Source organism: Genypterus blacodes, unplaced genomic scaffold (assembly GCF_046128005.1).
Source record: "Genypterus blacodes isolate CSIRO-AG114 ecotype Tasmania unplaced genomic scaffold, CSIRO-AGI_Gbla_v1 ptg000055l_1, whole genome shotgun sequence".
Taxonomy (NCBI): Eukaryota; Metazoa; Chordata; class Actinopteri; order Ophidiiformes; family Ophidiidae; genus Genypterus; species Genypterus blacodes.
In genome coordinates, this window is record NW_027466867.1 from 4,529,160 (window position 1) to 4,556,460 (window position 27,301).

Below are 27,301 nucleotides of genomic sequence, written 5' to 3' on the forward strand. Positions count from 1 at the left end.
TCTGGTCCGCCCCCTCTCTTGGTCGCCTCCTCTCTCTCTCCCTCTCCCCCCCTCTCCCTGTGTGTGTGCTACATGATTTGGCTTATGATCAGAGATGCCTTGTGGGGGACCAGTGTTATGAAAACATAAACTATGAATCATCACAGACCACAAACACAGAAACAGATGGGTCACACCTCCCTCCCCTCCCTCCCTCTATCTATCCTCCCTGTTGTGTGTGTCCACCATTCTTCAAACCCCTTGGCTCCTCCGCTCGCCCTCGTCCATTGTGAGGAGAACTTGATGTGTTGAGACATTTTACACGAGCGGGAGACGAGAGCGGAGAGCACGAGCAAAGTCACTGTGGTGGAAAATTATGGCTCAGCGTGATTCAGTGGATGATGACAAAGCATTTTAGTCAGATCAGTGGGGATCAGAGTTCTATCTTTGATAATGGCTGATGTGGCAGCAGATAAACAAAGGTGGGAGCTTCAGTCTTCTACATTTATCTCTGAAATGTCAGATAAAGCAGGGATGTGTGTTCAGATGAAGCGATAAACGGAAACAGAAATAATTCCACACAGCTGGATGAAACTTTGTTGAGAATATTAAACACTCCAAATTCTAATTTACATACAGATTAAAAACATCATTATAATTCATGGTAACCAGTTTTGCGCGTGCGGGCGCCGGAAACGTCCGTTGCCGGCACGCTTGCCGGTGAAAATCACGGACAACACGTTTTTGCCTTTAGAGTATTTCCGGCCACCGGGATCACTGTCCGACATAACCAGTGGGTCTGGCGCCCCCTGTAACTCCCAGAACTCAGGGGGGGACGATATTTAACCCGGAACCAGTTTTGCGCGGGCGCCGGGAACGTCCGTTGCCGGCTAAAATCACGGACATCACGTTTTTGCTTTTAGGCATGTATCAGAACACACCTGGGTTTAGCTCTGATTATGTAGGGAAGTTGTGCATCATAAAGTCATCTTATTCTAGTTGTAGACGCACAATGCAGCCAGGCCGCTACCCCTCCCCCCACCTTTCACTGTAAACAGCGGGTCAGGTTCAGGGCGACAGGTCATGATCTCACACTCACAGATTCAGACCAGAAGTCAAAATAATTATTAACATATTTATTTAAATGTACTTTATGTGGATTGCAGTTTGGCGCCCTGCCCACTAGATGGCGCCCCGGGATAATCAGAATACACATTTGTATTAACATCAACATTTGTACACACTGGCAACATTCCAAGCAAAGTTAAGGCGACAGAAAACACATTTCAGTTACGAGTGAAAGTGAAGCTTTCTGTATTTTTAGCCATTTTTAGTGGAGTCAGTAATCACTGAGAAATGAAGGTTTCTGGTTCTGGAGCCCTTTTGTTGACACATCAGGCCTCAGAATGTGGATTTTTGTGTTGCTGCAGGGGGTAAAAAGTGAATATTTGATGAATCAACCCGATGTGCACTAAACATCAAATGGCTGCCGTCTCTCCTTCGTTCTCTCTACTCACCGTGTACGTGGGATTTTTGAATGACGCAACACTGTCTTCCCCAGAGGGCTCCGACTGGTGGGAGAAAGATGAAGTGTTTTCAAAGGGTTCTTGACATGCCTGTGTGCAGAACCCGTGCGTGTACACACATCACGCACGAGATCAAGCTCACACACAAATACAGGCAACTCAGCCTTAAGATATTTTTGCACACTACCTTAAAAAACAACCTCCAATGTTGTGCAGAGTGTTAAATATCTCAGCACTTCACTTTTGATTCGTATACTGAGCAAAGAACAGCAGGTAACATTTGACACGTCTCCATGGCTACCTGAGCACTTGCAGCAGTTGGTTGAGGGGAAGTGGCTCCAAGGTCTTCTGTCTCTGAGACATATGCTGGGTTCACAAAGGCCTCCTAAAACGGAGAAGAAGGCAGGAGGGAGGATTCATAAACAGCAAACAAAAAGGGGATTTCAAACTAGTCCAAACCGACCTTCACCATGTCAGCACTGGCAGGTTTGGTTGCACTTCTGTCAGGCTCCTCCTCCTCGTCCTTGTACAAGGGATTATTCAAGTTCTCCTCAGAGCCAGGACAAAGGACAGATTAGAACCAGTGGATTGTAAAATAATTCACCACACGCACGCAAATAAATCACATCTCCCGCCCTTCACTGACCTGCTTTGTTCCGTCGGGAGCAGAGATGACCGTCGCCTTGCCGTTGGTCGTCGGTTGTTTCCCTGCTTCATACCCTGGGTTGTTGAAACTCCTCGGATCCACCTCCATCATGGACACGGACGTGGAAGGCACCTGACACCACACGGATCACCATTACTCACAATTGTTACGAGAGCAAACAGCGAACAACATCTAGAGAAAGCTACCGACCTCTTCTAGACTCTTCTTTGCTTCGTTCTCTTCCGTTTCAGGTTCATTTGGAGGCGAACCATTTCTGGAAAACAACATAGAATGTAGTGACGTGATGGAAATGAGTGGGGGAGGACGTGGTAGTGGGGGTGGAGTCCTGAATGGGGAACTTCACTCACCTGAAGCTTCGCAGGTTGGGCATCTTGGGCATGGAGGGCATGGAGGGCATAGAGGGCATGGAGGGCATGGAGGGCATGCTGTTGCGTAATGTTCCCAGCAGGCCGGCTTTCCTTTGTGCCGCGAAGATCAGAAAACCGAGCAGCACCACGACCACTGCAGTCACTCCGAGGGCGATCGCAACTGAGAAAGAGGGACAGAGGAGGATGGAGGGAGGGGAGAGCGCGGTGAGGCAACAGCCAGCTGATCACCGCTAAGAAACGTGTTCAGAGTTACAAATGAACAAATGATGGCTACAAAAATGAATGTACTTGATGTGACCACAGTGATGTCCTTTTGAGTGCAGAACTCTCCGGACCACCCTGGAGCACACCTTTAACAAAGAGAAGAAGACTTATTGGAGTTACAACATTAAGAACACTTTGTCTTCAGGTACCTAATTTGTTTAAAATGTGATTTGAATTTGAATCCGGCGAAATTCTCACAGGCAAAGCGTCTTGCTGTCGTGAAAGTAACAAGTGGCTCCGTTCTGACATTGGCACGGCGGGGGCATGGTGGCTGGGGGGTCAAACCCTGAGGGGGAGGAGTCACATCAGCCACGGCGAGTGAGAGTCTACTTCCCCCGGCGCAGAATCTCACACAATATCTGCTTCTAAACTTTTAGACGCAAAAGTTCTTACCTGAGTCGCATTTAGTGTTACTGCCGGGCAAGAAGAAGGTTCCCTCTGGACAGGCACAGCTGTAACCTCCAGGCCGCAGCAAACACAGGTGACTGCACGATCCCTTACATGGGTTCTTCACTGGAGAGAGAGAGAGAGAGAGAGAGAGAGAAACAAACAAAATCACATATAGGCACATTATAGCACATGCTTGATAAGTTCTGCATTTGTGTGTGTGTGTGTGTGTGTGTGTGTGTGTGAAGCTTACTGTTGATGGAGTTGTATCTCTGCTGTTGGAACACTGCGATCTGGGTGAGCCAGGGTCCGCCCGTCAGCAGTTTGGTTTTGGGTCCGCGGCCAAACTTATCCTGCCGAAACACCTCCCCTTTCTCCTGGGTGCTCCAGTAAATGTGGTCCTCAAACACGTTCACACTAAAGGGGTTCCGCACATCTAAGCACCATACAACAATATGTCAGGTTTAAAGCAAATCTGAGTAAGCAACTGGACAGAATTGGACATTAGGACAGCCAATAACAGACTCTTACAAACTCTTGTCCTTCCTCATCCTCACCTATGTACAGAGCCGTTTGTCTGTCCTCCCCTGAAGGCAGTATAGATTCTATGCGGCTCTCTTTGGAGTCGGACCAGTAGATTCTATCGCCGTTGGTGAAGTCGACGGACAGGCCGGTGGGCCAACCCAGGCCGTCCGCCACCAGGACTTTCCTGTTTTGACCGTCCAGCCAGGAACACTCGATCTTGGCCACATCCCCACGGTCGGCCCAGTACAACATCCTAAAGGAGAACGCAGGAGATGGAATGAGAGAATGAGAAAATGAGACGAGATGTTTGACTTCATGTCTTTTGCACAGAGAAAAAAGACAGAGACAAAGACAGCTTCTTAAAATCCATCATATGTGTCTCACTGCCTCACCCCAGTCGTGGGTTGATAGCCAGAGCTGACGGGTGTCCCAGCTCCGTCGTGACCACGTACTTCCTGTAGCGTCCGTCCAACGTGGCCACCTCTATCCTCTTCAGCCTGGAGTCTGCCCAGTACAGGTTCCTATTGGCAGAGGGAGTACAAATCCACATCGCAAAACTCTACAGTGACGTGTTGGAAATTTAGGGCACCAATTCGTGTCGGGTCCTCACCTGCCCACCCAGTCCACAGCGATGCCATCTGGCTTGGTGATGTGGTTGAAGCCGAGGTCAACGGCGGCCCCGATGTTGTTGCTGCCATCGTCCACCGAAGGTAAGTACGCTCGCTTAATGGCACCGGCTAGAGCTCCCTTACCGGCCATAGTGAAGTACACCATACCTGACAAAGGACGACATCATCACCATCACCGTCTCTGATCACAGTTCCTTGCAGTATCTTGTACTTCTGTGAGGGATTGTCCTACTAAATCCAGTGTTGTTGTGATCCCAGTCGTAGTCCACAGCCATGATGTGCTCCTCTTCTTTCAGGAAATCGTGGTAGGCCTCCGTTTGCAGGTTGAACCTCCGGATACGAATGTTTTCCGGTAGCAGCAGTAGAGGCGTCGATCCTGGTGTAAAAGAGAAACGACAGTCACGCCTGAACTTCAGCTGATTCATTTCACAAACACCGCACAACCCACAGGTGCGGAGAAGTTTTGGGTCCTTTCTGCGCTCTCACCTTCGGCCTCGCACATGTTGCCGTCGCCAGCTTTTCGGTAGCCCGGGGCGCAATCGCAATGATATCCGCCCTTGGTGTTCTCACACAACTGAGGGCAGGTGCTGAACACTTCACACTCATTGATGTCTGAAAGAAGAAGAAGAAGAAGAAGAAGGTATTCATGCATTATGTTCTGTGCCTTTCAACATTAAAGCAAAGGTCACAGCCAGCAAGCGCCAACAATTGCAGACGAATATAGCTGATCGCTGGTGAATTGTGTTGGTGTGTGTGTGTGTGTGTGTGTTTTCTGTAGACACCAGTGTTTCCTTCAGAGAGTTTAAACTGTCTGTGTCTGTGTGTGATTACCCAGGCAGGTGTAGGTGTTTGTCAGGTCCACTTTGTATCCAGTTCGGCAGGAGCAGATGAAGCCTGTGCCGTTCAGGTTGGTGCACAAATGGTGGCAGCGTTTCTCATCCTCACAGTTGCGATCTTGGCCGAAATCTGGCGTCAGGTGACACAAAGCACATTGCCGCCATCCGCACTCTGATTTGTCAAACTGCAAAGTGTGTTGTGTGCGCGTGCGTGAGTGCGTTGTGCGTGCGTCACTCACTACAGCCGAGCTCGTCTGTGAGGTCACCGCAGTTGTCGTTGTGGTCGCACACGTAGGGCAGAGGCACGCAGTTTCCGTTGCTGCACTTGAACTCCTGCAGCGTGCAGGGGGCCTGCGTAGGCTTCCGGCCTGGGACAAACACACAAACAAACACACACACACACACACACACACACACACACACACACACACACACACACACACACACACACACAGAAGGCAAAGTCTGTCAATCATCACTTGTTGCTAGCTATACACACACACACACGATCTGACATAAATATCATGCGTGTGGATTGAATCTATAAATTGGTCAGTAATCCTGATATAGAGAGTGTAGATAGATATTGTGTGTGTGTCGGGTGTCGTACAGAGCTCTTCCTTCTCATCGCTGCCGTCTCCACAGTCGTCCTTCTGGTTGCACAGCAGGCCGGAGTAGATGCAGTAGCCGTTGGCGCAGCGAAACCTGGACGGCATCTCGCAGGTGATGTCCCCTGCTCAAACACACACACACAAGAGTTAGGATACAGTTCTTGAGTACACACCTCTGTCCTCGGGTTGGGTTTGGTCACAGTCACTCACAGCACAAACTGAGCTGTTCGTCAGATCGATCTCCGCAGTCGTCCATGCCGTCACACACCCAGCCCTGGTTCACACACAGGTGGTTTGCACACTGGAACTGGTGGTGAGGGCACCAACGGCCTCCTGGGTAACGAGTAGCTGGCGGGGTGATGAAGATGAAAAGGTCAGGATTTAGTTTTTATTTTGAGGAGAGAGATATTCTGAAACTGTCACATGTGTTTCATACTGTGTAGGCTGGAACAAGCAGATACTATAGAAACACATAATATCACAGAGAAAAACTAAATTCAAGTAGACTATAATCAGGCACGCTGGCCGTAATATTAATGTAGTGATTGTGGCGTTAACTTACGACATCTGCTCTCATCTGACACGTCATCACAGTCGGCCCGGCCGTCACACTGCAGGGCAGCTGGGATGCAGTGACCTGAATCACAGCGGAACGTACCTGGACGACACGTCTTCAGCTCTGGAAGGCAGACAAAGAATTCAGAGCCTGATCGTACGTGTGTGTGTGTGTGTGCGGGTGTATGTATCGTGCTCACCCACCGCATTCTCGTTCATCTGAGTTGTCCCCACAGTCGTTGTCGTGGTCACACACCCAGTTCCCAGGGATGCACTGTGCGTTGTCACATCGATATTCACTCTCTGAGCACGGCCTTGGCTCTACACACACACAAAAACACACACAGAGTCCATTCATTAGAGTCCACGGTCTTGATATGCATCTATATGGAAGTGAGAGGACTACAACACTCACGGCAGTTCCTCTCATCCGAGCCGTCGCCACAGTCGTTGTTGCCGTCACACTGCCAGCGGATGGGGACGCAGCGGTGGTTGTCGCAACGGAAATCTCCTTTGGGGTCACAGGTCACGGCCGCTGTGTGTGAGGAGGAAAAGCTAGAAATCAGACTATTCCTGACCTCTGCTAAACCTGGTCTTTAATTGAAACCAACAACTCAACTGACCGCAGCCTTCCTCGTCGCTGTTGTCGAGGCAATCGTCGATGCCGTCGCATCGTGCCGACTGGGGAACGCAGCGGTAGTTTGACGCACAGGAGAACTCGGTATCCTTGTCGCACTTTTTCTCCACTGGACAAAGAGAGAGAGGGAGAGAGAGAGAGAGAGAGAGAGTGCAAGAGAGAGAGAGACAAGGGGAAAAGATGAAGGGGACGAAGAGGGAGGTTGAGGAGGAGGTTGATCTCTTGCCGCTTCACTTACTGCAGGTTCGATGGGGCTCGTCAGATCCGTCCCCGCAGTCATCCTGAGCGTCACACACGTAGATCGAATCTATACAGCGGTTATTGTCACACTGGAACTGTCCCGGTTTGCACGTCTTCTGGGCGCAACCTTCCGGGTCCTCGTCGCTGCCGTCTGTGCAGTCATTGAGACCATCGCAGTGCCAGGATATAGGGATGCACTTCTTGTTCTTACACTGGAACTGGTTATCCGTGCAGCGATGGTCACCTGAGGGGAGAAACGGCTGTGTGACTTGGGTTTTTTCCGGACTAAGCTTCAGTGTGAGAACTTTCTGTGGAATCGGGTAGGAGACAGTTGTTTCCAGAGAGCTTGTCTTACTGCAGAGGGCAGCGTCCTCGTCTGAGCCATCGGGGCAGTCTGGATGGCCGTCGCACAGGTAGTTGGGAAAGGTGCAGTTGCCGTCTTGACACTGGAAGCGGCTTATGGGGCAATACCTGGGCGGGCAGGTCTGAGGTTCATCTGAGCCGTCGCCACAATCCGACTGTCCATCACATTTCCTCCATATGGGAACACACCTGAGGACGAAAATTAAGAGCAGCAGAAACAGATTTGTTAGCTGAATTGGCAAACTCATTACAAAGTACTTGCATGCCTGAATGAAATCCTCTTCAACCTGACCTCTCGTTGTCTCCGCAGCGGAACTGTGTGCTGGAGCAGTCAGCTACACACTGGATCTTGAAGCCCACCATAATGCCGATGAAGTGATCTGGACACTGGCAGGTGGCACTCTGACCTCCAGGGCCAATCAGACACAGATGACTGCAGGTCAGGTGATGGGAGGAGCAGGGGTTCTCACCTGGGAAAGTGAGCAAACGAGAGGAAAATGTGGATTTAAGTCGTTTCTACTCATTATTCAGATCATTCAGACAGCTGGAAAGAGTTGTTTTCAAAGCAAATAAATGAATCCTGTTCTCGACGTCTCCCTGGACATCTCCACATGGAGCATGTAAGGTTTCAACTTACTGCGAGGTTGCCTGTAGGGGTGGCAGACGTGAATGTCGTTGGGCCGATGTGTGTTGTTGCCCATGAAGGTGCGCTCATCACCGGTGTACTTGTGGGCCTTCTCCACAGTGTGTGTGTTCCAGTCTGTCCAGTACACCCAGTCCTCAAACAAGGTGACGGCAAAGACGTGAGGGAGAGTGCCGGCGATGGCGCGGTGTCGGTTCTGCCCGTCCATGTCTGCAAAGCTGTGTGTGGGGTTGAGGTATGATTGAAACACTCAGACATTTTTTACAGACAAAACAACACTATAATACACTTCTATAGACTGAAAATAGATTTTTCTCACTCCAGAAAGTTGAGGTGGGAATCGGCGAAGAAGATCTTGTTGGTGGTGTAGTCTATGGTCAGAGAGTTGGGCCACTCCAGCTTGGCTGTGATGATGGCGGTGGCGTTTGTTCCGTCCATGCCGGCCCTGCCAATATAGGCCTTGTCACCCCAGTCGGTCCAGTAGAGCCATCTGGAGAGCAAGAGGAGGGATTTATTATTAGTGTGTGTATTTCAGGTGAAGATGTAATAAAATCCAACCAGAATTAAATGTTGTAGTGCAATTCAAAACAAACAAGAATGTAGGTTTATGCTTTTGTGTAAGTGTGGATTTTCCTTGTCTCTGTAAATCATATGATGTGTGTGTATGCGGTGTGTGTCAGTACCCATATTTAGGGTTGACAGCCACAGCACGAGGTCGGGTGAGTACATAAGAAGCATTTCCGTTTGCTATGAGTCCAGACAGCAGCTTCTTCTGGTTGCGCCCGTCCACCTCCATCACATGAACGGATCCACTGTAACCGTTGACCCAGTACACCTTCCTGAGACGGACAAACACATATACAGACAAGAATCATCCCTTTGACTTATTCTATCAATAACTCAACACCAAATAATGCATTTATACAGCGACAGAAACAAGCTGTGACCTCCCACTTCACACACCTGCCCACCCAGTCCAGCGCCAGGCCCTCTGCTCCTCCCAGGCCCTCGTTCAACAGCGTCTCCCTGTCTGTCCCGTCGAAGCGCATCCTCTCAATCCGACTCGCCCCCGCATCTAGCCAGTACAGCCTCTTCTCACTGTAGTCAAAATCCAGCGCCACAACATTGTACAGCCCCTGCAGGACTATACTCAGCTGTGACCCATCAGTGGTCAGATTTCTGATGTAGTAGCGGTTAGAGTACAACAGGTAGGGGGCGACGCCACTGTTCTGCCGACAGGTGCGTCCGTCCGGTTCCCGGATGTACCCCGGGGCGCACTTGCAGTAGTAGGAGCCGACCACGTTCTCGCAGATCTGGCTGCATACGGCGGGCGTTTCCAGGCATTCGTGGACGTCCTCGCAGGCTTTGCCGTCGGGCATGAGCTTGTACCCGGGGTGGCAGGAGCAGTAGTAGCTGGTGAGGGTGTCGGTGCAGAGCTGGGCACACTTATGGACGGATGGGTTTCTGCACTCATTGATCCCTGAATGGATCGAAAAGGAGGAAGACAAGAACACTGGGTGACACATATGTATTAGTTATGTGTCTGAGCCATCAAATTGTGTAGTTTTTTTTAAATGAAACCAAGAGAAACGCTGACTTAATGGATGCAGTTAACAGTAACAGCCGCTAGAGGGCAGTAAAAGTTACCCAGCTGTTTTAACACATTTTCCCCCAGATTTTCTATTTATTCAACTTGAACATAAAACATTTGAATTTAATTTACAATGACCCTACGCCCATGTTTATATAACCAACACAATATACAAAACTAGTTCACCCAAAGCAAATATATCTGTGTGCATCTCACCGCAGCCTTTTTCGTCGCTGTTGTCCTGGCAGTCCTTCTGTCCGTTGCACACCTTGCTGAGGTCGACGCACTGGCCCGACTTGCACATGTACTGCTGGGGGGCACAGGTGGGCTGGGGCGTGACGCACAAGCTGTCCGCCTCATCTGACCCGTCCAAGCAGTCCATGTCCCCATCGCAGGTGTAGTAGCCCGGGATGCAGGCGCCATTGCCGCAGACGAACTGGTCGCTGCTACACGTGTCGTAGGTACAGCCCAACTCGTCGCTGCCATCGCCACAGTCGTCAACGTGATCGCACCTGAGGAGGAAGAGGAGCTTTTTAAAGCATTACGTTCTTAATAGTTACCGGGCACAACATTTAAAACACACACTTCCACACTTACTGGTAATGGACGGCGAGGCAAATGCCGTTGGAACAGGCGTACTCATCCATGTGGCAGGTACGGTTGGGGCAATTTTGGAGCTCATCCGCTGCATCGGCACAATCTCTGTTCCCATCACACACCAAGTTTAGGGAGATGCAGGTGGGGTGGCCGGGGTACCAGGTTGGGCATGTGAAACTGTTTGGACTGCAGGTACGCTGGCCTGCAGGAGATGCATAGAGGAAAGAAAAGGGTTAACTCAACAGGTGATGGAGAAAACTGTATAATAAGAAATACATACAGAATACTTTCATTCAACTTCACGAAAACACAGTGATCACATTAACTTATACCTCCAAACAGCTCAATGAATAAATGTCTGAGCGGTATCTCACCACATTGCAGTTCAGGAGCCTCGTCACTATTGTCCCAACAGTCATCACTGCCATCACACACAAATGACTGGGGGACGCAGTTTCCATTGGTACAGGAGAAGTCACTGGGTCTGCATGTCCTGATTTCATCCTCTGGACAAAGAAACAAACACTTTCACAAAACATGAAGCAGACGTTAAGTGGAACTGATCCTAGTCTCCTGTTTTACATACGGAGCGATGAACATTGGCATCGACATAAAGACAGAGAAACATTAGATGTCGCTGACCACAGGAGGGAGGTTCATCTGTCCCGTCACTGCAGTCGCTATAGTCGTCACACACCCAAGACTTAGGAATACACCTTCCTTCATCACAGCGGAACTGTTCTGGGGAGCACGTGCGACCCGCTGTAGTACAGCGAACACACACACACACACACACACAGAGACACAGAATTGCACAGATGAATTTCCTCTGTATAAAACACCGCATATATATAGGATTTTAATTGGGTTGACAAGGACAAGTGGATCTCACACACACACACACACACACACACACACACACACACACACACACACACACAAGCTGATTATTCAACTTGCCGCAGAAGAGAGGATTTTCATCGCTGTTGTCTCCACAGTTGTTGTAGCCATCACACAGGTTAGTAGGGTAGATGCAGATGTTGGTATTTTCACATTTGACCTGGTTTGACGGACAGGTCCTGTCGGCTGGAAAGGAGCAATGCAGGCAAAAGAGACACTATAGTAACTTAAATAAAGTCTGTAACAGGAGGACGCATGCTTTATGTAAATTAGATATTCCTATTTAGCATTTATTTGTTCAGAATAAACTTGTGCTTTTTGGGAATCTTACACTAACTTCAAATGATCTGTCTATTCAATGTCTTAATTCAGCACTCACGACAGTTGATCTCATCGGAGGTGGCGTTGTCTCGGCAGTCATTGCGGCCGTCACAGACGAAGGATGAGCTGATGCAGCGTCCGTTGGCGCAGGAGAATTCCGTGGCGGGGTTACAGGTGGGGAAGGGGCACCACAGCTCATCACTGTTGTCACCACAATCGTCCACGTAGTCGCAGGTGTAGCCGAGCATCACGCAGCGCCCGTTGTCACAGGTGAAGTCCACAGGCGAGCAGGTGTGGAAGGCTGGGAGGGTGCGAGAGTGTGAATTTGCTTTTCACCCATTAAAAAACCATAGTGTTTCCAAACAACGATGCAAAATGGCATTATTGAAACATTTACTAATGAGTAGAGGACACAATCTCTCACCACACACTCGCTCCAGTTCATCTGATTTATCCGCACAGTCGTTGAAGCCGTCACACTTAAAGCGTGTTGTGATGCAGTCACCATTGAGGCAGGTGAACTGCTCGGGTTGACAACGTTTCCCATTGTCTTGGATACAGTCTTTGCCATTGTTGGTCAGGTACCATTTCCCTTGCTGAGGACACTGGCACTCCGGGCCTGTTGGACCTGCAGGAAAGATTGAGGGAGGTAAGGGAGCGGTAAGAACCTGATGACATGAACCAGAACCAATGTCAACCAGTCTGCCCTTACCGGGAACGCAGACATGACTGCAGCCCCCGTTGAACTGTTGACAGGGGCTGGAGCAGCTCTCCTGCTTGGATTCGGCAAAGACGTGTATGTCGTTTGGTCGGTACTGCAGTCTGTCTGTCAGCGCTGTAAAGCCAGAGCCATCATCCTTTCCGGCCCTGTGGACGGATCTGGTGGTCCAATCAGTCCAGAAGATATCTTGCTGGAAGACAGTCACGGCGAAGGGGTACTGGACGCCATGCAGAATCACTTGGCGGTTCTCACCAGTCAGTGATGACCGCTCGATCTTGTCTCTGAGGAAAATGTGCAGGGTGAGAAGATTCATTTCTGACACTAATCATTATTATTGTTGTTGTTTACATGTGTGGGACAGCTGGACGTACAGTGAGGCATCGGCCCAGTACAGCATCCTCTCCTCATAGTCCAGAGACAGGCCATTAGGTGTTGACAGGCCAGTGTTGATGATGGCCGTCCGGAAGTTTCCACCCAGTGTTGCTCTCTCAATCTTAGCCGGGTAGGCCCAGTCAGTCCAGTATAGGTAACTGGAAATGAGAGGTTAGATCAGAACACTGATTTTCAAAACCAAATCGCCACCATACTATGTCAAGTTTACGGTAATGGTCACTTAAATGATGGTATGTTGCTTTTACCCGTAGCAGGGATCAACGACAATTCCCCTGGGACGGTTTGCTTGGGCGACAACTGATCGGTTCAGCCCAGTCATCCCAATGGCCTGGACATTGCGTCTGTAGTAGTCAGTGAAGTAGAGGCGCTTGTTGACCCAGTCATACGCCAAACCCTCTGGATCGTCCAAATCTGAACAGAACGACAACATAAATGAATACATTCGATGTACAGGGAGCAGGAATCATTCCACAGAAAGTCATTCCACAGACTAAACTCACTTGCAGCTAAAATAACAGGTGGGCTGGTGACTGATGTTGTGCTGATGTAGCCAATCTTGCTGCGACCGATCCCCATGTACTGGGTGTAGAAGATCCGCTTCTCCTTGAAGTCATAATCTAATGCCATCAAGTTGTATCCAAGGTTGAATGTGGGATAGGGGGTGCTGTGATCCTCGGGGTCTAACCTCATGCTGTTCAGGGTGTAGTCTGTGGTAAAAACTAAAAACTCCTGATTTCCATAACCGCATGTTACTCCATTACTCAGGAGGGAACCATGGGCACAACCACACTTTGGTTGCTCCTGGCCTGGAATGGCAAAGCAGAGCTGTTGGCAGCGGCCGTTATTTTCCTGGCATGGATTGAAGCCCACCTGGCTGGCAGATGTTGGCTGGACGTGTGGATCAAAGACTGCGACATCCCTCAGCCCATCTATATCGCCTCGGATTACCTGGAAACATGAATCAACTAGTGGTGTAATGGTTTCTGGTTTCAATCAGAGAGGAATTCTGGACACGGATTGGGGAACATCCCTTTAGTAACTGTGTCATCGTGTGTATTTCCCTATGATGAACACTAAGGCTAAAACTGTAGCCTGAATGATTCCACTCTCACCTCTGGCTGCTCACTGTTGGCTGGGTCCTTACTGGCCTGGAAGAGCTTCCCAAGCTTGTTGTCTACCCACAGCATGGTGTTCCCAAATATGGCAATTCCAATCGGAGATGGATAGCGGCTTCCATCACGGATAGTAACTCTTTGAGTACCATCTGGAGCCATGCGGGAGATCATGTCAAGAACATCATCAGTCCAGTAGAGGAAGTCATTTGTGTAATCAATGGTTAGGCTTCGGGGTGACGCCAGACGTTCTGATGTCAGTATCGTGCGATTGGTGCCGTCCAGCAGGGCTCGCTCAATCTTGGGTGATTGGCCACCATCAGTCCAGAAGAGGTAGCGCAGTTTGGGGCTGACGGCTAACTGACGGGGCTGATCGTGGGAGGTCTTGAGGAGGACCAACCTGTAAGAGGTGTTGATGGCGAGCACCTCCAGGAAAGTCTGCTTTTCAAAGGCATTGGTGAAATACAAGTTGCCTAAAGGGGAGAATGCAGAGAAGAAAGAGGAAAAGGCAAAGAAGAGAAGGATGCAGTCAACATACGCATGGAAATGGTCTGAAAGGTAAAATGTAGAGCCAGTACAAAATATAAAGATGGACATGGATTCATACCAGCAACCCAATCCACAGCAAGGCCCTGGATGCCTTTTACCCCAATTCCAGAGTTGACCACAGTACTGTAGCGCCCTCCATCTGTTTTAGCCCTGAATATCCCCTTGTAGGAGCTATAGGTGCTGTTGTCAGTCCAGTATACAAAGCCAGATTCAATATGGACGTTCAAGTTACTCCGAATAGAGTAGGAGGCTGTGAAGGAAACCAAAACATTGTTAGATCCTGACCTACAGCTCGTCATCTATTTAGTTTCCATCAAAGTAACAACGAAACCAACATACATCCACCAACGGGCACCATAGCTTCAGAGTGATCAGAGCTGTTTATGTGGAAGCCACGGAGGTATCTAGAGGTTGAGACGATGGCGAAAGATTCATACTGTTCACAGCGGGTGCCATCTTGGGAAGGGTTAAAGCCAGTGGTGCACGCACAGGTCTTTTGGTTTCCTGGTTTGGGTAGACAGATGTGGGGACAGCCGCCATTGCTGGAAGTGCAAGCATTGCTCGTCCCTGCTGAGTCTGCGGTTGGATAGAAAAACTGTTGTATTTAATTTGTTCTCAGGCCTCGCAATATGTCAGATACATATTTGGTTGAGTGGTTTGAGTCGTACTGTCTCTGGCATGCACTTTGAGGGCTCGCAGGCCTGACATGCCGCTCCTCATCACCACCATGTCAGCGCCGGTGTCCTTGTTCACCCTCTCAATGACCTCATAGTCCAGATCAGTGTAGTAGAGGTGGTTCTGGTAGATCGTCAGGCCCCAAGGATGAGACAAGCCCCTGACAACCGTCATCCGGACAAGTCCATCCATGGTGCCGCTCTGGATCTAGAGGGGAAGTGAAGTTGTTGAATCAGGATCATGAAGCGTGGGAGTGATGAACCTACAGTGGTGCTCTCCACAAAATCCTCGAGATGCATTGTGACTTTATTTTTGTTCTTATTAGGGCGACCCACCTCGCCTGTGCCCGCCAGGCCCCAGTACAGTTTACTGGTGGAGATGTCAGTGGTGATAAACCCGATGTTTGGCAGGTCGTTTCTGTAAAGGATCGTAGGGTTTCCTCCATCCATGTCAGAGCTGCCGACCTTTGCAGGAACTCCAGCGTCTGACCCTCTGTCTGTCCAGAACAACTTCCTGCAGAAAACAGGATTGAGACATAGGTTAAGATACATAAGAACATATATATCATTTGCATTATTTGTGTAAAAATAACTGCAATGACATGCTTTACCCTCGCGCTGGATCTAAAGCTATTCCAACTGGATCGCCTACACCTTCTGGTTTGCCTGTGGAGGTGATGAGTGTCTTTCTGTAGTGCTGGGCTCCATCAACACGGATCACCTAAGAGGATTGTTGAGTTTCATTTATATTGTTGCGCCACAAAACCAAAAAGCCAAAAAATAAGGGACAAAACATCAAGGGAGAATAACAGCTATATTTGAGTTTTAATGTATAAAGCTGAAACTAAATATAGAGATACAGTATTCCTCATTTTATTCTCTGTGATCCTTTTCCCCCTGGACCTTACCTCTATGCTGTTAGCGGTGGGATTGGTATAGTACATTACTCGGCCTATCCAATCAAAAGCCAGACCGGAAGGCGAGCCCATGAAAGCAGCCGGAGCAAACTGCGTCCTGTTGGTACCACTGGTCTTCACCCGCCATATAGATCCCTGAGAGATGGAGCACACAAGGGTAAGGCAGGGTGGGTTTTCATCATAACTCATACATACTGTACATATTCTCAAGGTTCAGCTTAAGACCTGTGACCCACAATGCTCTGCACCCAGTAGACAAACTGCTCCTGGTCATCAAAGTCGATGTCGCGCCCTTGGGTGATGCCGGACACAGGGGCCATTGCATTGTTGGTCGGATCTTCGGGGTCCAAGGGAATCCCGAGAATCACTGACTCTCTCACAACCATCAGGAAGGGCGTGTCATCTGGAAGAGGAGATGATTTTGCCAGATTGGAAGAAGGTACACAGTAACAGGTGAAAGGTGAAAACGAAAACAAAACAAAAGTACCTTTGGTGCAGGTGCGTCTATCATCGCCGAGCTTCCAGCCAGACTCACAGTGGCAGGTGTAGTATCTGGGTCTCAAGCCGGAAAGCAGACACAGCTGACTGCATAGGTGCTCGCTGCATGGGTTGAAAGCTGCACACAGAATCACACTGTCACTTTAGGTCATGGATTCTTGAGCTGTGGTTACTGCAGCTTCACAACTACCACATTCCTCCCCCCCATTTGTTCTGATGCTAAAGTGCAAAGCCGTACCTGCAGGCTGTTTGATAGGGTGGTCCATGACTATGCCCATGGGCTGGTAGACGTTGTTCATCAGAGTGGTGATGTTGCCACCATGGAACTTGTTGGTCCTCATCACCTTGCTGGTGTAACGCTCTGACCAGTAGATGTGATCTTCGAAGATGGTCATACCGTGCGGGTGCTGGAGAACCTGGTTCAATAAAGTGTGTATAAACAAAACCCAACGCCAGTGCTACAAGCAGTTCTGCATTTTTGCCTCAATCACCTTCTGATTTCTGTATTAATCTATACTCATCATCATCACAAATGTATTTTTTTAAGACCTGAAACAAACTAAACCTACCGTGTCACTTGCCATGACCTGATATCGGTTGTTGCCGTCATAGTCGCAATAGTCAATGTACTTCAGGTAGGCGTCTGCAAAGTAGACCCTGCGTGTGCTGTAGTCCAGGGTCAGGCCGTTGGGCCAATAGAGCTTTGTGCTGACGATGACTCGTCTCATGGCTCCATCCATGTCAGCCCGTTCAATCCTGGGGTTCTGACCCCAGTCTGACCAGAACATTAGGTTTGTACTGGGAGAAATAACAGTCGGATAAAGACGTGTCACTGAAGTTGATAGAATAGAATATGCAACTTATCAAAACTTTGTTTAATAACAGAAGAGTCTCATCATACTGGTTGCGAGGATCCAGGACGAGTCCACGGGGGCTGGTAACATTCTTGGCGAGGAGAACTTTCCGGAAGCGGCCATCCAGAGTAGATACCTCAATGGTCTCCATGACAGAGTCGGTCCAATAGAGGTTCCGAGCCGCCCAATCCACAGCTATAGTCTCTGGCACCATCACACCCGAGGAGAACACCTGAAAGAACACACACACAACGGACAATGTTAACAGCACTGATTGAAAGCCTACAAATTGGAGGAATGTTTTGTGTCTTTTTAAACACATTTGCTTGATCGGTTCTCTCACCTGACGTCTGTCGGTGCCATTCTGGAATGCGCTCCATATCTTTTTCTGTGAGGTGTCGGCCCAGTAGATTCTGGAGGTCACACGGTCAAAGTCCACCGACACAATGTTTGAACCACTGACCACCGGACGCAATTGAGGCGGTCTCTTATTTATCCAGTTGGCCATTATTTGGCTGCGTTTGGTAACCAGAAGCACAGCCGCTAGAGGGTCTGATAGGAAAGAAAGATGATTTATTTGATTTGCATTGTATTTTGATAGACAAGTGACCACACTGCACAGAGGGCTGCCTATAATATCTATCACGTTGAGGTTGGTTGCTCACCGGCAGCTTTGCAGGTGCGTCCGTCAGGCTCCAGCAGGTAACCGTCTGAGCAGTAGCACCTGAAGCTCCCTCTCTCGTTGAAGCACTGCTGGCTACAGAAGCCGGGGATCAGACACTCGTTGATGTCATCGCAGGTCTTGGAGTCGTTGAGGAGCTGGTACCCTGGTGGACAGGTGCACTGGGCCCCATATGGACCTTGGATACAACCATTACTGCAGCCCCCATTATTCAGCGAACAGTCATGCTCGTCTTCACAGAAAAAACAAAGAAGCGAGAGTTAAACATTTTGTATTTTTGTTGCATTTTGTTGTATTAAGATATATTAATATACGGCCGTGATCACATTTCACTCAGACTTGGGTATACTCACTGCAGAGAGGTGACTCATCTGCTCCATTGGGACAGTCCCTCTGGCCGTTGCACACCTTGTCCAGCTCAATGCAAACCTGGTCGGTGGGGCACTGCCACTGTTGGTTGGGGCAGGAGAAAGGAGGGGTGGGGCAGTCCTGTTCGTCACTTAAGTCCCTGCAGTCGTTCTCACCGTCGCACAGCCAGCTTGTAGGGATGCAGATCTTGTTGGCACACTGGAAATAGTTTGCTCTGCAGGTGACAGGCGGGCAGGAGTTGTGTTCATCAGACCCGTCTTCACAGTCAGAGTGGCCGTCACATTCCCACTCGTCTGGCACGCAGAAGCCATCGGCCTGGCACTGGAATTCGTCATTGTTGCAGAGGCCTGGAAGCTGAGTGGCTGAAGGAGACAGACAAAAAAGTGACTTAAGCATGGAGAGGATAAAAGGATTCTGCTGTTATTCTGTCATTGCGTAACCACGGTATTAAGATTCATCAAACGAGTCAGTGTCGTGAACTTACGACAGTCAGCCTCATCAGAACGGTCCCTGCAGTCAAACACCCCATCACACTTATATCTTGAATTGACACACTGGTCCCCACTGGCACAGGCAAACTCGTAGGACTCACAAGCAAACTCTTCAAGTGAAAGCAAGAGAAGACAACATTATAAATACAAAAATCAACACTCCCAAAACAAAGGAGGGAAAATAGCAAGGGCGTACCACAGTTTTCCTCATCAGATCCATCAAGACAGTCCTGGTCTCCATCACACACATAGGAGCTGTAGATACAGCGGTGGTCTGGACACAGGAAGTAGCCGGACGGGCAACTAGAGATGGTTGAATCTGTTAATTATAGACAAACAGGTTTAATGAAATGCAAGGCTTTGACCAAATTAGACAAAGAAATCACAATCAAACGTTGAATTCTGCAGCATCTTTGCTTCTTACTGCAGTTGTGTTCGTCCGATCCATCGCCGCAGTCGTTGTCACCGTCGCACAACCATACTTTTGAAATGCACCTGTTGTTGTCGCAGGTAAAATAGTTGGTTAGGCAGGTGGTAGGGCCACGCGTGGGACAGTTGACCTCGTCTGAACCATCTCCGCAGTCGTCGATGCCATCGCAGCGCCAACTGGACATGATGCAGAGCTTGTTGTTGCAGGTGAATGCTCGTGGAGAGCAGGTCATTCCTGGCGGTCAAGCAGATGCATGAGGTGAATGGCGTACATAAGACATATACCAGCGTGAATCCCCTCCCTTACTCTGTAAACACACACACACAGTCTGCCACACCTGGATTAGTACAGTTGGCTTCGTCGGACAGATCAAGGCAGTCGACTCTCCCGTCACACAGGTAGGACTTGGGCCTGCAGCGTCCTCCGTCGCACTCAAAGGCGTATTCCCCACAGCTGGTATCAGGCGGGGGAACGGAGTCGTCCTTGATGCAGTGCATCTGGTTGGCCTCGAGCTTCATGCCATATGGACAGCCACACACTCGAGTGTAGGATGGAGCGGGGAAGCAGAAGTGGCTGCAGCCTCCATTGGGCCTCATGTTGCACTGGGTACCCACTGCAGATGAAAGAATGACAAGAATGCGATGAATGTCCACAACTCCACTATCATCACGGCCCTGCTGCCACTATGAATTCTGATCTCCACTAAACCCTGCCTGCACGGTGAACCTACAGCTGTGGATGTCTTTTCTGTAGGCCTTGATGTTAACAATGCCATTGATTCCTTGTCTGATCATGATGCTCCCTCCTCCGTCCCTCTTCCTCATCTGGAATATGGCCCTGGTCCTCGTGTCAGACACGAACAGGTAGTCTAAGAGATAGAAACAGATGGTGTATCGATTATGACACTGAATGTTGTTCTGATCCCAATTCAGCGGTGTCAGTGGTGTTGTTGCATGGATTTATGTTAAAGTTGGGATCATATTTTGTGAAGGCAGGACAACACAGGTGCAAAGGAAAGAGCGATGTGAACAATAATCACCCACCTGAATAAATTGTCAGGGCGTAGGGATAAGTCATCTGACCTATGTTACTGATCGTCTGTCTGTGAGATCCTTCGAAGTTAACGTGACCGATCTGGTCTAACAGGGCGTCCACCCAGTACAGCCTGTTCTCTCTGTCAACAGCCAAGGACAAGGAGATGTCCAGTCAGTATTCCACAAAACACATTCTCAATGTTTCATTCTTTAAAAAGTAGCTTGAGTGGCTTACATGTAGTCGACAGACAGTCCATACGGCAATCCCAGTGACGAGTTCACAAGGGGAATAGCGTTGCTCCCATCAGTGTGGCCTCTCATTATGACCGCTGGACGGTAACAGTCAGACCAAAACAAGTAGCTGTGGATCAGCATGTAATGATGTTAACACTGTGAACGTGTCTGCCTCAGGGCAAACAGAATCTCTCATACACCTGATAAAGTCCAGTACTTACCCTGCGACAGGATGGATTGCGATTCCCTTCGCCAACCTCAGTCCAGTCACAATGTTTCGCCTGGACCCGTCGGTCACTCTGAAGGCCACCACCGCCTTGTAGGAGCTTGCAGTCCAAAACAAGACCTTGGAGGTCCAGTCATAGGCCATGCCGTCGACTACTCCTACTTTGGAGCCGGTCAAAATTGTATGATCTAAGAGAGCAGATAAATGATGCACGTATGTTACCTTGTTCAGCACATTGTAAGTATTCTCTGAAAAACTGCAGGCATAAAACTAACTGGTGCCGTTGATGGTTGACTTGTAGACAAGGCCTCTGCCCCGATCGTTGTAAAAGATGGATTCTTCCTCGGCATCGAACTCCACAGCAGAGCCAGACAAAGAGGGCCCAAGTCCTGTGGAGGGCAAGATGATGTCCTCCTGCTGGGATACGTTCAGTGGGATTCCCCGCACACCAGTGTAGGTGGCCAGCAACAGGAAGTCTGTCACCTCTGTTCAAAGAATAGGAGGCAGTGGTTAGGAATCAAATCATCAGCAGAGGAAGAACAGTGTAGTGATCTGAGAAGTGGAATCCGTTGTGTTCTCCATGAGGAAGACTCACTGAAGCAGGTGCGGAGGTCAGAGTGCAGGTCGAAGCCGAAACGACATTTGCAGCGGTAGCCCAGACCGCCGTTATCAGTGCGGTGACTCAAGACACAAATTTGTTGACAGCCCCCATTGTGTCTGCCGCAGGGGTTCATCACTGAAAGCATGGACAAATTACAAAATGTCAGATCATTAAACACTTTGAGGAAGGAGTCGAAGGAGCGGCGTGATTCGGTTGCGTTTCCTTACCAATTGGTTGCAGCAGCTGGTGTGAGACGACAATGTGGCCTGGTCGCTTTGCAGTACGATAGAGGAGTGACGGGCTGCTGCCGCTGAACCGGTTGGCTCGTACCACACCCATCTTGGTCCAGTCGGTGAAGAACACGTGATTCTCAAAGACGGCGACACCAAAGGGATGAGGAGCCTGGGTTCCCCCGTTAAGAACTGTTTTCCTGGGTGGTGAAAAACAGAGGACGCCCTTTAGAAGCACAACAAAAGAGAAGTAAATGGCGGTAGGAAGAGTTTCTTACCTCTCCAGGCCGTCGTAGGTAACCGTCTCCACCGTGTCGAAGTGGCTGTCAGTCCAGTAGACCCGCTTGGTAACAATATCCAAGGTAATGCCTGTGGGAGTGCCAAGCCTGCTCCTCACCAGCTCTACACGGTTACTGCCGTCCATGAAGGCACGTTCGAGCTTCATCAGCTCACTGCCATAACCTTTATCTGTGAAGAACATGTAGCTGCACACACAAACAGAAAGAGAAACAGTAATAGATTGTTACATGTTGCTCCATGGATTGAGATATGTTGATTTCAAATAGCTCACCCGACTGTGGGGTCAAGGGCCAGGCCGTGAGGTGTCTGCAGGTTCTCCGCCACCAGCGTGACCCTGTTCCCCCCATCGAAGTTGCAAACGTCGATACGCTCCACCAAGGCCTCCAACACATACAGTTTGAAGTTGATCCAGTCCACAGCCAGGTTCTGGGTACTTTGGACCGCAACAGTCAGAACCTCCTTGATGTCACCGCCGTTATAGTTGGCAGAGTACACCTGTGAACAGAGTTTGGACGGTTGTGATACTTTCTCGCGTCTCGCCGACGTCTATGGAACTAGATGATGCGTCACCAGGAGGCAGTTACATGGACTGACCTTCTTGGTGTAGGTGTCACTCCAGAAGACTGTGTTGCTGTGCCAGTGATAGGCCACCCCCACTGAGTAACCTTTGCCCTGCGACGCCACCATAGTCCTGACGACGCGCCCGTGTATATCAGCCATCATCACATCACCCCCGTTGGTGTAGATGAGCTGCGGCAGTCCAGCTAGAATTCCAGATTTAGATGACGTCACAATCACATTTTTGTCTTCAACTGGGTCACGTTGAATCAGGGAACACATCAGCTGTGAACAAAGTACCTGAAATATTGCCTTTGCAGATGTGTCCCTGCTCCAAGAAGTATCCGTCTGCACAGCTGCAGTGGTGTGTCCCAGGGCGATCTTCACAGAGCTGGTCACAAATCCCCCAGATCTGACAGTCATTGTAGTCTGTAGTCCAATGAAACATACGCGGATACACAGTTTATCATAACTACATGAACTCCTTCCAGTGGCAATGGAGCATTATTTGGCACTCACCAACGCAGGAACGGCTATCGTTGCCGACGGTGAAGCCATCAGGGCAGTAGCATGCTCCTCCCTGAGGGGACGGGTGGCAATGGTACTCACAACTTAGAGTGGGGCACTGCTCAAGACCTGCGAGTCAGGACGACATCACTCCTTCATTAGAATCCACCACATTGTTATGGATTATTTTAAGGCCCTACCTACATCTTAATTGTGGTTCTTCTGTTCACCCTGTGACCTTCACAATATGAAGAGAGATTCCTTCCATTTTTATTGTCTTTGTGAAAGCCAAACTATTCCTGCTCCTGGCCTGTAAAGCCACTCTGGGACACGAACATAAACCTGACTTCACTCGCCTTGGACTGACTTTATCTGCCTGCGACATCGTCATTAGTGTCATTATTATCTTTATCGTCACGATTACAGCCATCATCCACCTGCACTTCTCCTTAGGGAATCACGGGATCCGAGTTAATCCTAAACCAAGTGCGCGTGAAAGTGAGAGATAAGGAAGCTTTGATGACAAAACGTTTACAAGCACAAAAGGTGTGATTAGCATTTCGACAGGAACTCAAAGCCTCGTGAAAATGTGACAACCTTGAATGCTCAAACGATTCATTTCTTTCTTTTCTATTTCCGTATATGTGGCTTAGTTGGTCTCATTTGTCAAACGTCTCATATGTGGGACTTACTGCAGGTTTGCTGTGCTGTGGAGTTGGTTTCATCTGTTCCTCCAGGACAGTCGGGTGTGTTATCGCACACTTTGCTCACGGGTATACACTTGGGTGATCCCGGGCATCCCCACTCGCCGGGGTAACAGTCTCGGGAATTACTGTCTGAAAAGGAAGAATTGTCAACCGGGGGAATGCTTTTTTTCGGCTTTTTTGTCTTGTTTTGTGGAGGGCGGAGTGAGTCAAAGTCTCTCACCACATCCACTCTCATCGCTGAAGTCCCCACAGTCGTTGAATTGATCACACACCCAGTGCTGAGGAATACAACGGCCGCTGGTGCACGTGAACTCACTGCCGCTACAGCTCGGGTACACTACAGAATAAACATTTGCAAATCTAATTTAGTAGTGTTTCATTCTGATTCCAGCAGCTTGATGCTCATTTGAGTGGTATTTTAGCTCAAAAGGTCTCTCCTGTGCGCTCCTTACCACAGCCTTGCTCATCGCTGTTGTCCCCACAGTCGTCCCAGTGGTCGCACACAAAGGGACGTGGAATACAATATCCATTCTCACACTGGAACTGGTGCATGGGGCAACCCTGAGTGGCTGGAACAAAAGAGAGTGGCTGGATTTACTCACGGCCAAGAGACACACTACACACTGAAAACCAAATCTGTATTGTTCTAATGTGTACTGGCCTAAAAAGAAGGAAACTACTTTACTAATAACTCTGGATCCAGACTTAATTGCACCTCCGGATCATGGAATAACTACACCTTGTTGTATCAATTTGTGTTTTTCTGCATGGGCTCTTCACTTCACCCTTCCACCCAGATTTGGTGGAAGGGTGAAGCAAAGGTTGAAGCTTTAGTGCCTTAATAACATTGACCTGTGACCATAAAATTGTGCAAGAGGTAAATGTAAATGTGCCCAGACTACATTTCAGTGTAGTAGGCAGAATGTTGTGTACTCACTGCAGTTGCTTTCGTCAGATCCATCTCTGCAGTCCTGGAGCCCGTTGCAGTGCTGAGAGTTGCTGTAGCAGGCACCATTGGCACAGCTCTTCTCTGTGCAGGGTGGGTAGCCTGAGACACAAAGGCTGATAATGAATCACACGGAACACAAATATCCTCCAAAGGCAGAAATGAGAGAGAGAGAGCCAAAGGTCTTACTGCAGGCGTTCTCGTCTGAGTTATCCACGCAGTCCTTCACATGGTCACATCTGTAATTGTTGGGGATACACTGGCCATCCAGACAGGAGAACTGGCTTGGGCTGCAGGTTTGTCCTCCTGCACAAACAGCATGTCAGGAGTTTAACTGGTGTGAATTAGGTTGAATAATAAACCTTTCCTTTTTGAATTTCTGCCTTAAGTGGTTTTCAATGGAAGGTACAGGACTTTTCTGTGATGATGTGGCCATCTAGTGGTTAGTTTGCTCTAAGGAGGTTGCCTTACTCTTTCCTGAGCAAGAGCACCTTAGAAGCAGACTAAGTTCATTTGAAGAGTACTTCTACTACTACTCTAACTTATTTACATCACATGAGAGAACACCAAGCAGTCGTACCGCAGGTCCTCTGTTCATCGGAGCCATCGACGCAGTCTGCGTCCCCATCACAGACGTACGCCGAAGAGATGCACTCGCCACTTGTCACACATTTAAATTCCTGTGAGCTGCACGACACTGGCGCTGCAGAAAAGAACACAACAAACGCAATTCTTCTTGACCTCTCCAAACGTTGCTTTTTCATACGTCTTCTACAGCTGCTGCTCAATGAAGAAGAATATCGTGAAAGTCAATTAATTTCAGTAATTCAATTCAAAAAGGTAAACTCTCATATATTATATATTCATTACACACAAAGTGAGATATTTCAAGGTTTTCTTTATTTTAATTTTGATGATTCTGGCTTACAGCTTATGCAAATCCCAAGTTCAGTATCTCAGGAATATAATATTGTGAAAAAGTTCAATCCTGTATCCTCAGGGTGTCTCACTCTAATCAGCTCATTAACTCAAATCACCTGCTGAGGTTTCCCGAGCCTTTAAATTGAGCTGCACCTGTCTGATGCATGTGATGAGTTTATTACATTTAAATATATATCTATATTCAAAAAGATGACAAAAGGAGAGAATTGTATATATTTTAGCCCAGCCCATGGTCTCCAATTGATTTTTCTTGGTGGTTGTTGGTGATACTCACGACAGTTTAGTTCATCTGAGTCATCTAAGCAATCTAGGGTTCCATCACACCTCCAGTCCATCTTAATGCATTGTCCATTGTTGCACGTAAACTGACCCACACCACAGTCTCCTGCACAAACACACACAGACACATCAACAGACACAACTTGAAAATTCTATATAAAAGTCACATTCATATTGATAGTTATGCAGCGACACTAATGTCTAATCCCATGTCACTCAAATGAGGGGAAACGTATTTTACTATTTCCTTGACAAATCAGTTACTTTGTTTATGACTGTTGGAGCTGCTGATTTTGTTATGTGGGTGCAACATTTGAACCAGAAAGCATGTGACTGGACTATTAAAGTACTCAATTCTTCACCATGAATCAATGGTCAATCTTATGACCTTGAAGTATGAGATGCAGTCATCAAAAATGAACATGAATCAGCAGAGTGTAAAAGGAATACTGCTGTATACTAAAATCTGTGAAGTTATTAAATCAAATTAAATACATTTTTGGTGATTGTACCTCAATCTAATATCAATAAAACTGATTATAACTGATTAGAATAACACATACAGAGTCATACTACCTGAAATCCACAATAATAAAAGACAACATTCAAACTTGTGTTCAAATCTGATAAGAAGCATTTCTATTTCCGTTTTATAAAAATGATGAAAACTTAAATAGATAAACTCTGTGTTCCAGATCAATCTACTTAAGTGCAATAAACGTTAGGAAGAATACTTTCAGTGCAAGTGAAAGCTTTTAACTTGTTCTACAAAATGTAAAATATGAAATCAACTGAATATTTAGAGTACATACCTTGAACTAATTGAATTCCTTGAGCCAGCAGTAGAATACAAGTCAGATGAAGACCTGTACGGTCCATTACTGCAGCTGAGTCTTCCTCAATACTCTGGTGTTTGAACGATCAGGTGTATCACAGAGTCGATGGAGTCATGGTAAATAACCGCCCTGACGCTGATAGGCTTGGTAAAATAGCACCTTTGGGTCTGACGTGCACAACCATGAGCACCCAGGGATCCAATGGTGTGACACACAGCAATACACACAGCTTTTTATGGTTCACACCTTTACATAAAATTCATCTAAGATTAACTTTTACATGTTGGTATGTTGTCTACATCAGCAAAAAAGTTGTTGCAGGAATTCTACCGCGGCTTAATGGACTTAAAAGGACTCAAAGCAAAAATACAAATAGAGGAAATAAATTCAACTCAGAATAAAACTAAATACGACAAATACAAGATCAGGTCATATATAAAGTGGTAGTAGAGCAGATTGTCCAGTAAGCAGTTGTTGGTTTGATTTCCTGTTTGAATAATTGTGTGTTGAAGTGTTCTTGAGCAAGACTCTGAACTATGCACCTGGCATGGGCACTGCTCAAGAACCCACTG

General features: G+C 48.2%; 1 protein-coding gene across 1 annotated transcript; it reads right to left on the reverse strand.

Moving 5' to 3' along the window:
• Window positions 1-657: 657 nt before the first annotated feature.
• lrp2b (low density lipoprotein receptor-related protein 2b) lies at window positions 658-26,772 on the reverse strand. Its single transcript, XM_076151872.1, has 81 exons — window positions 26,706-26,772; window positions 25,889-25,999; window positions 25,253-25,375; window positions 24,862-24,978; window positions 24,664-24,774; window positions 24,179-24,295; window positions 23,947-24,063; window positions 23,712-23,855; window positions 23,032-23,148; window positions 22,813-22,941; window positions 22,549-22,718; window positions 22,226-22,449; window positions 21,933-22,139; window positions 21,652-21,854; window positions 21,419-21,559; window positions 21,099-21,308; window positions 20,819-21,011; window positions 20,599-20,724; window positions 20,373-20,503; window positions 20,060-20,197; window positions 19,667-19,942; window positions 19,324-19,563; window positions 19,096-19,218; window positions 18,893-19,009; window positions 18,393-18,770; window positions 18,023-18,271; window positions 17,701-17,909; window positions 17,405-17,589; window positions 17,073-17,301; window positions 16,742-16,919; window positions 16,493-16,621; window positions 16,242-16,408; window positions 15,997-16,140; window positions 15,700-15,809; window positions 15,425-15,602; window positions 15,083-15,296; window positions 14,754-14,990; window positions 14,473-14,664; window positions 13,866-14,338; window positions 13,254-13,701; window positions 12,999-13,164; window positions 12,732-12,890; window positions 12,352-12,641; window positions 12,064-12,267; window positions 11,698-11,940; window positions 11,379-11,504; window positions 11,061-11,180; window positions 10,793-10,924; window positions 10,419-10,620; window positions 10,038-10,333; window positions 9,194-9,710; window positions 8,914-9,069; window positions 8,550-8,720; window positions 8,225-8,448; window positions 7,880-8,057; window positions 7,580-7,776; window positions 7,223-7,468; window positions 6,971-7,093; window positions 6,763-6,882; window positions 6,552-6,668; window positions 6,355-6,471; window positions 6,003-6,140; window positions 5,792-5,914; window positions 5,421-5,549; window positions 5,177-5,311; window positions 4,832-4,957; window positions 4,578-4,721; window positions 4,327-4,492; window positions 4,109-4,237; window positions 3,749-3,969; window positions 3,445-3,627; window positions 3,198-3,317; window positions 3,003-3,090; window positions 2,829-2,890; window positions 2,520-2,700; window positions 2,362-2,425; window positions 2,152-2,283; window positions 1,969-2,052; window positions 1,807-1,890; window positions 1,497-1,550; window positions 658-1,403 (listed from the first exon to the last, which is right to left on the reverse strand). Exons 1-81 carry the CDS (start codon window positions 26,770-26,772, stop codon window positions 1,374-1,376), a joined length of 13,869 nt encoding a protein of 4,622 aa, XP_076007987.1. The 3' UTR covers window positions 658-1,373.
• Window positions 26,773-27,301: the final 529 nt, after the last annotated feature.

Bases quoted from the DNA above. Each gene is read 5' to 3' on its own strand.
- lrp2b (XM_076151872.1), bottom strand. From the start codon at position 26,772: ATGGACCGTACAGGTCTTCATCTGACTTGTATTCTACTGCTGGCTCAA. The intron at 7,777-7,879 runs GTCAGGTTGAAG...TTTCGTCCTCAG, and splicing joins CGCTGCGGAGACAACGAGAG to GTGTGTTCCCATATGGAGGA. The intron at 3,318-3,444 runs GTAAGCTTCACA...CTCTCTCTCCAG, and splicing joins GAGATACAACTCCATCAACA to TGAAGAACCCATGTAAGGGA.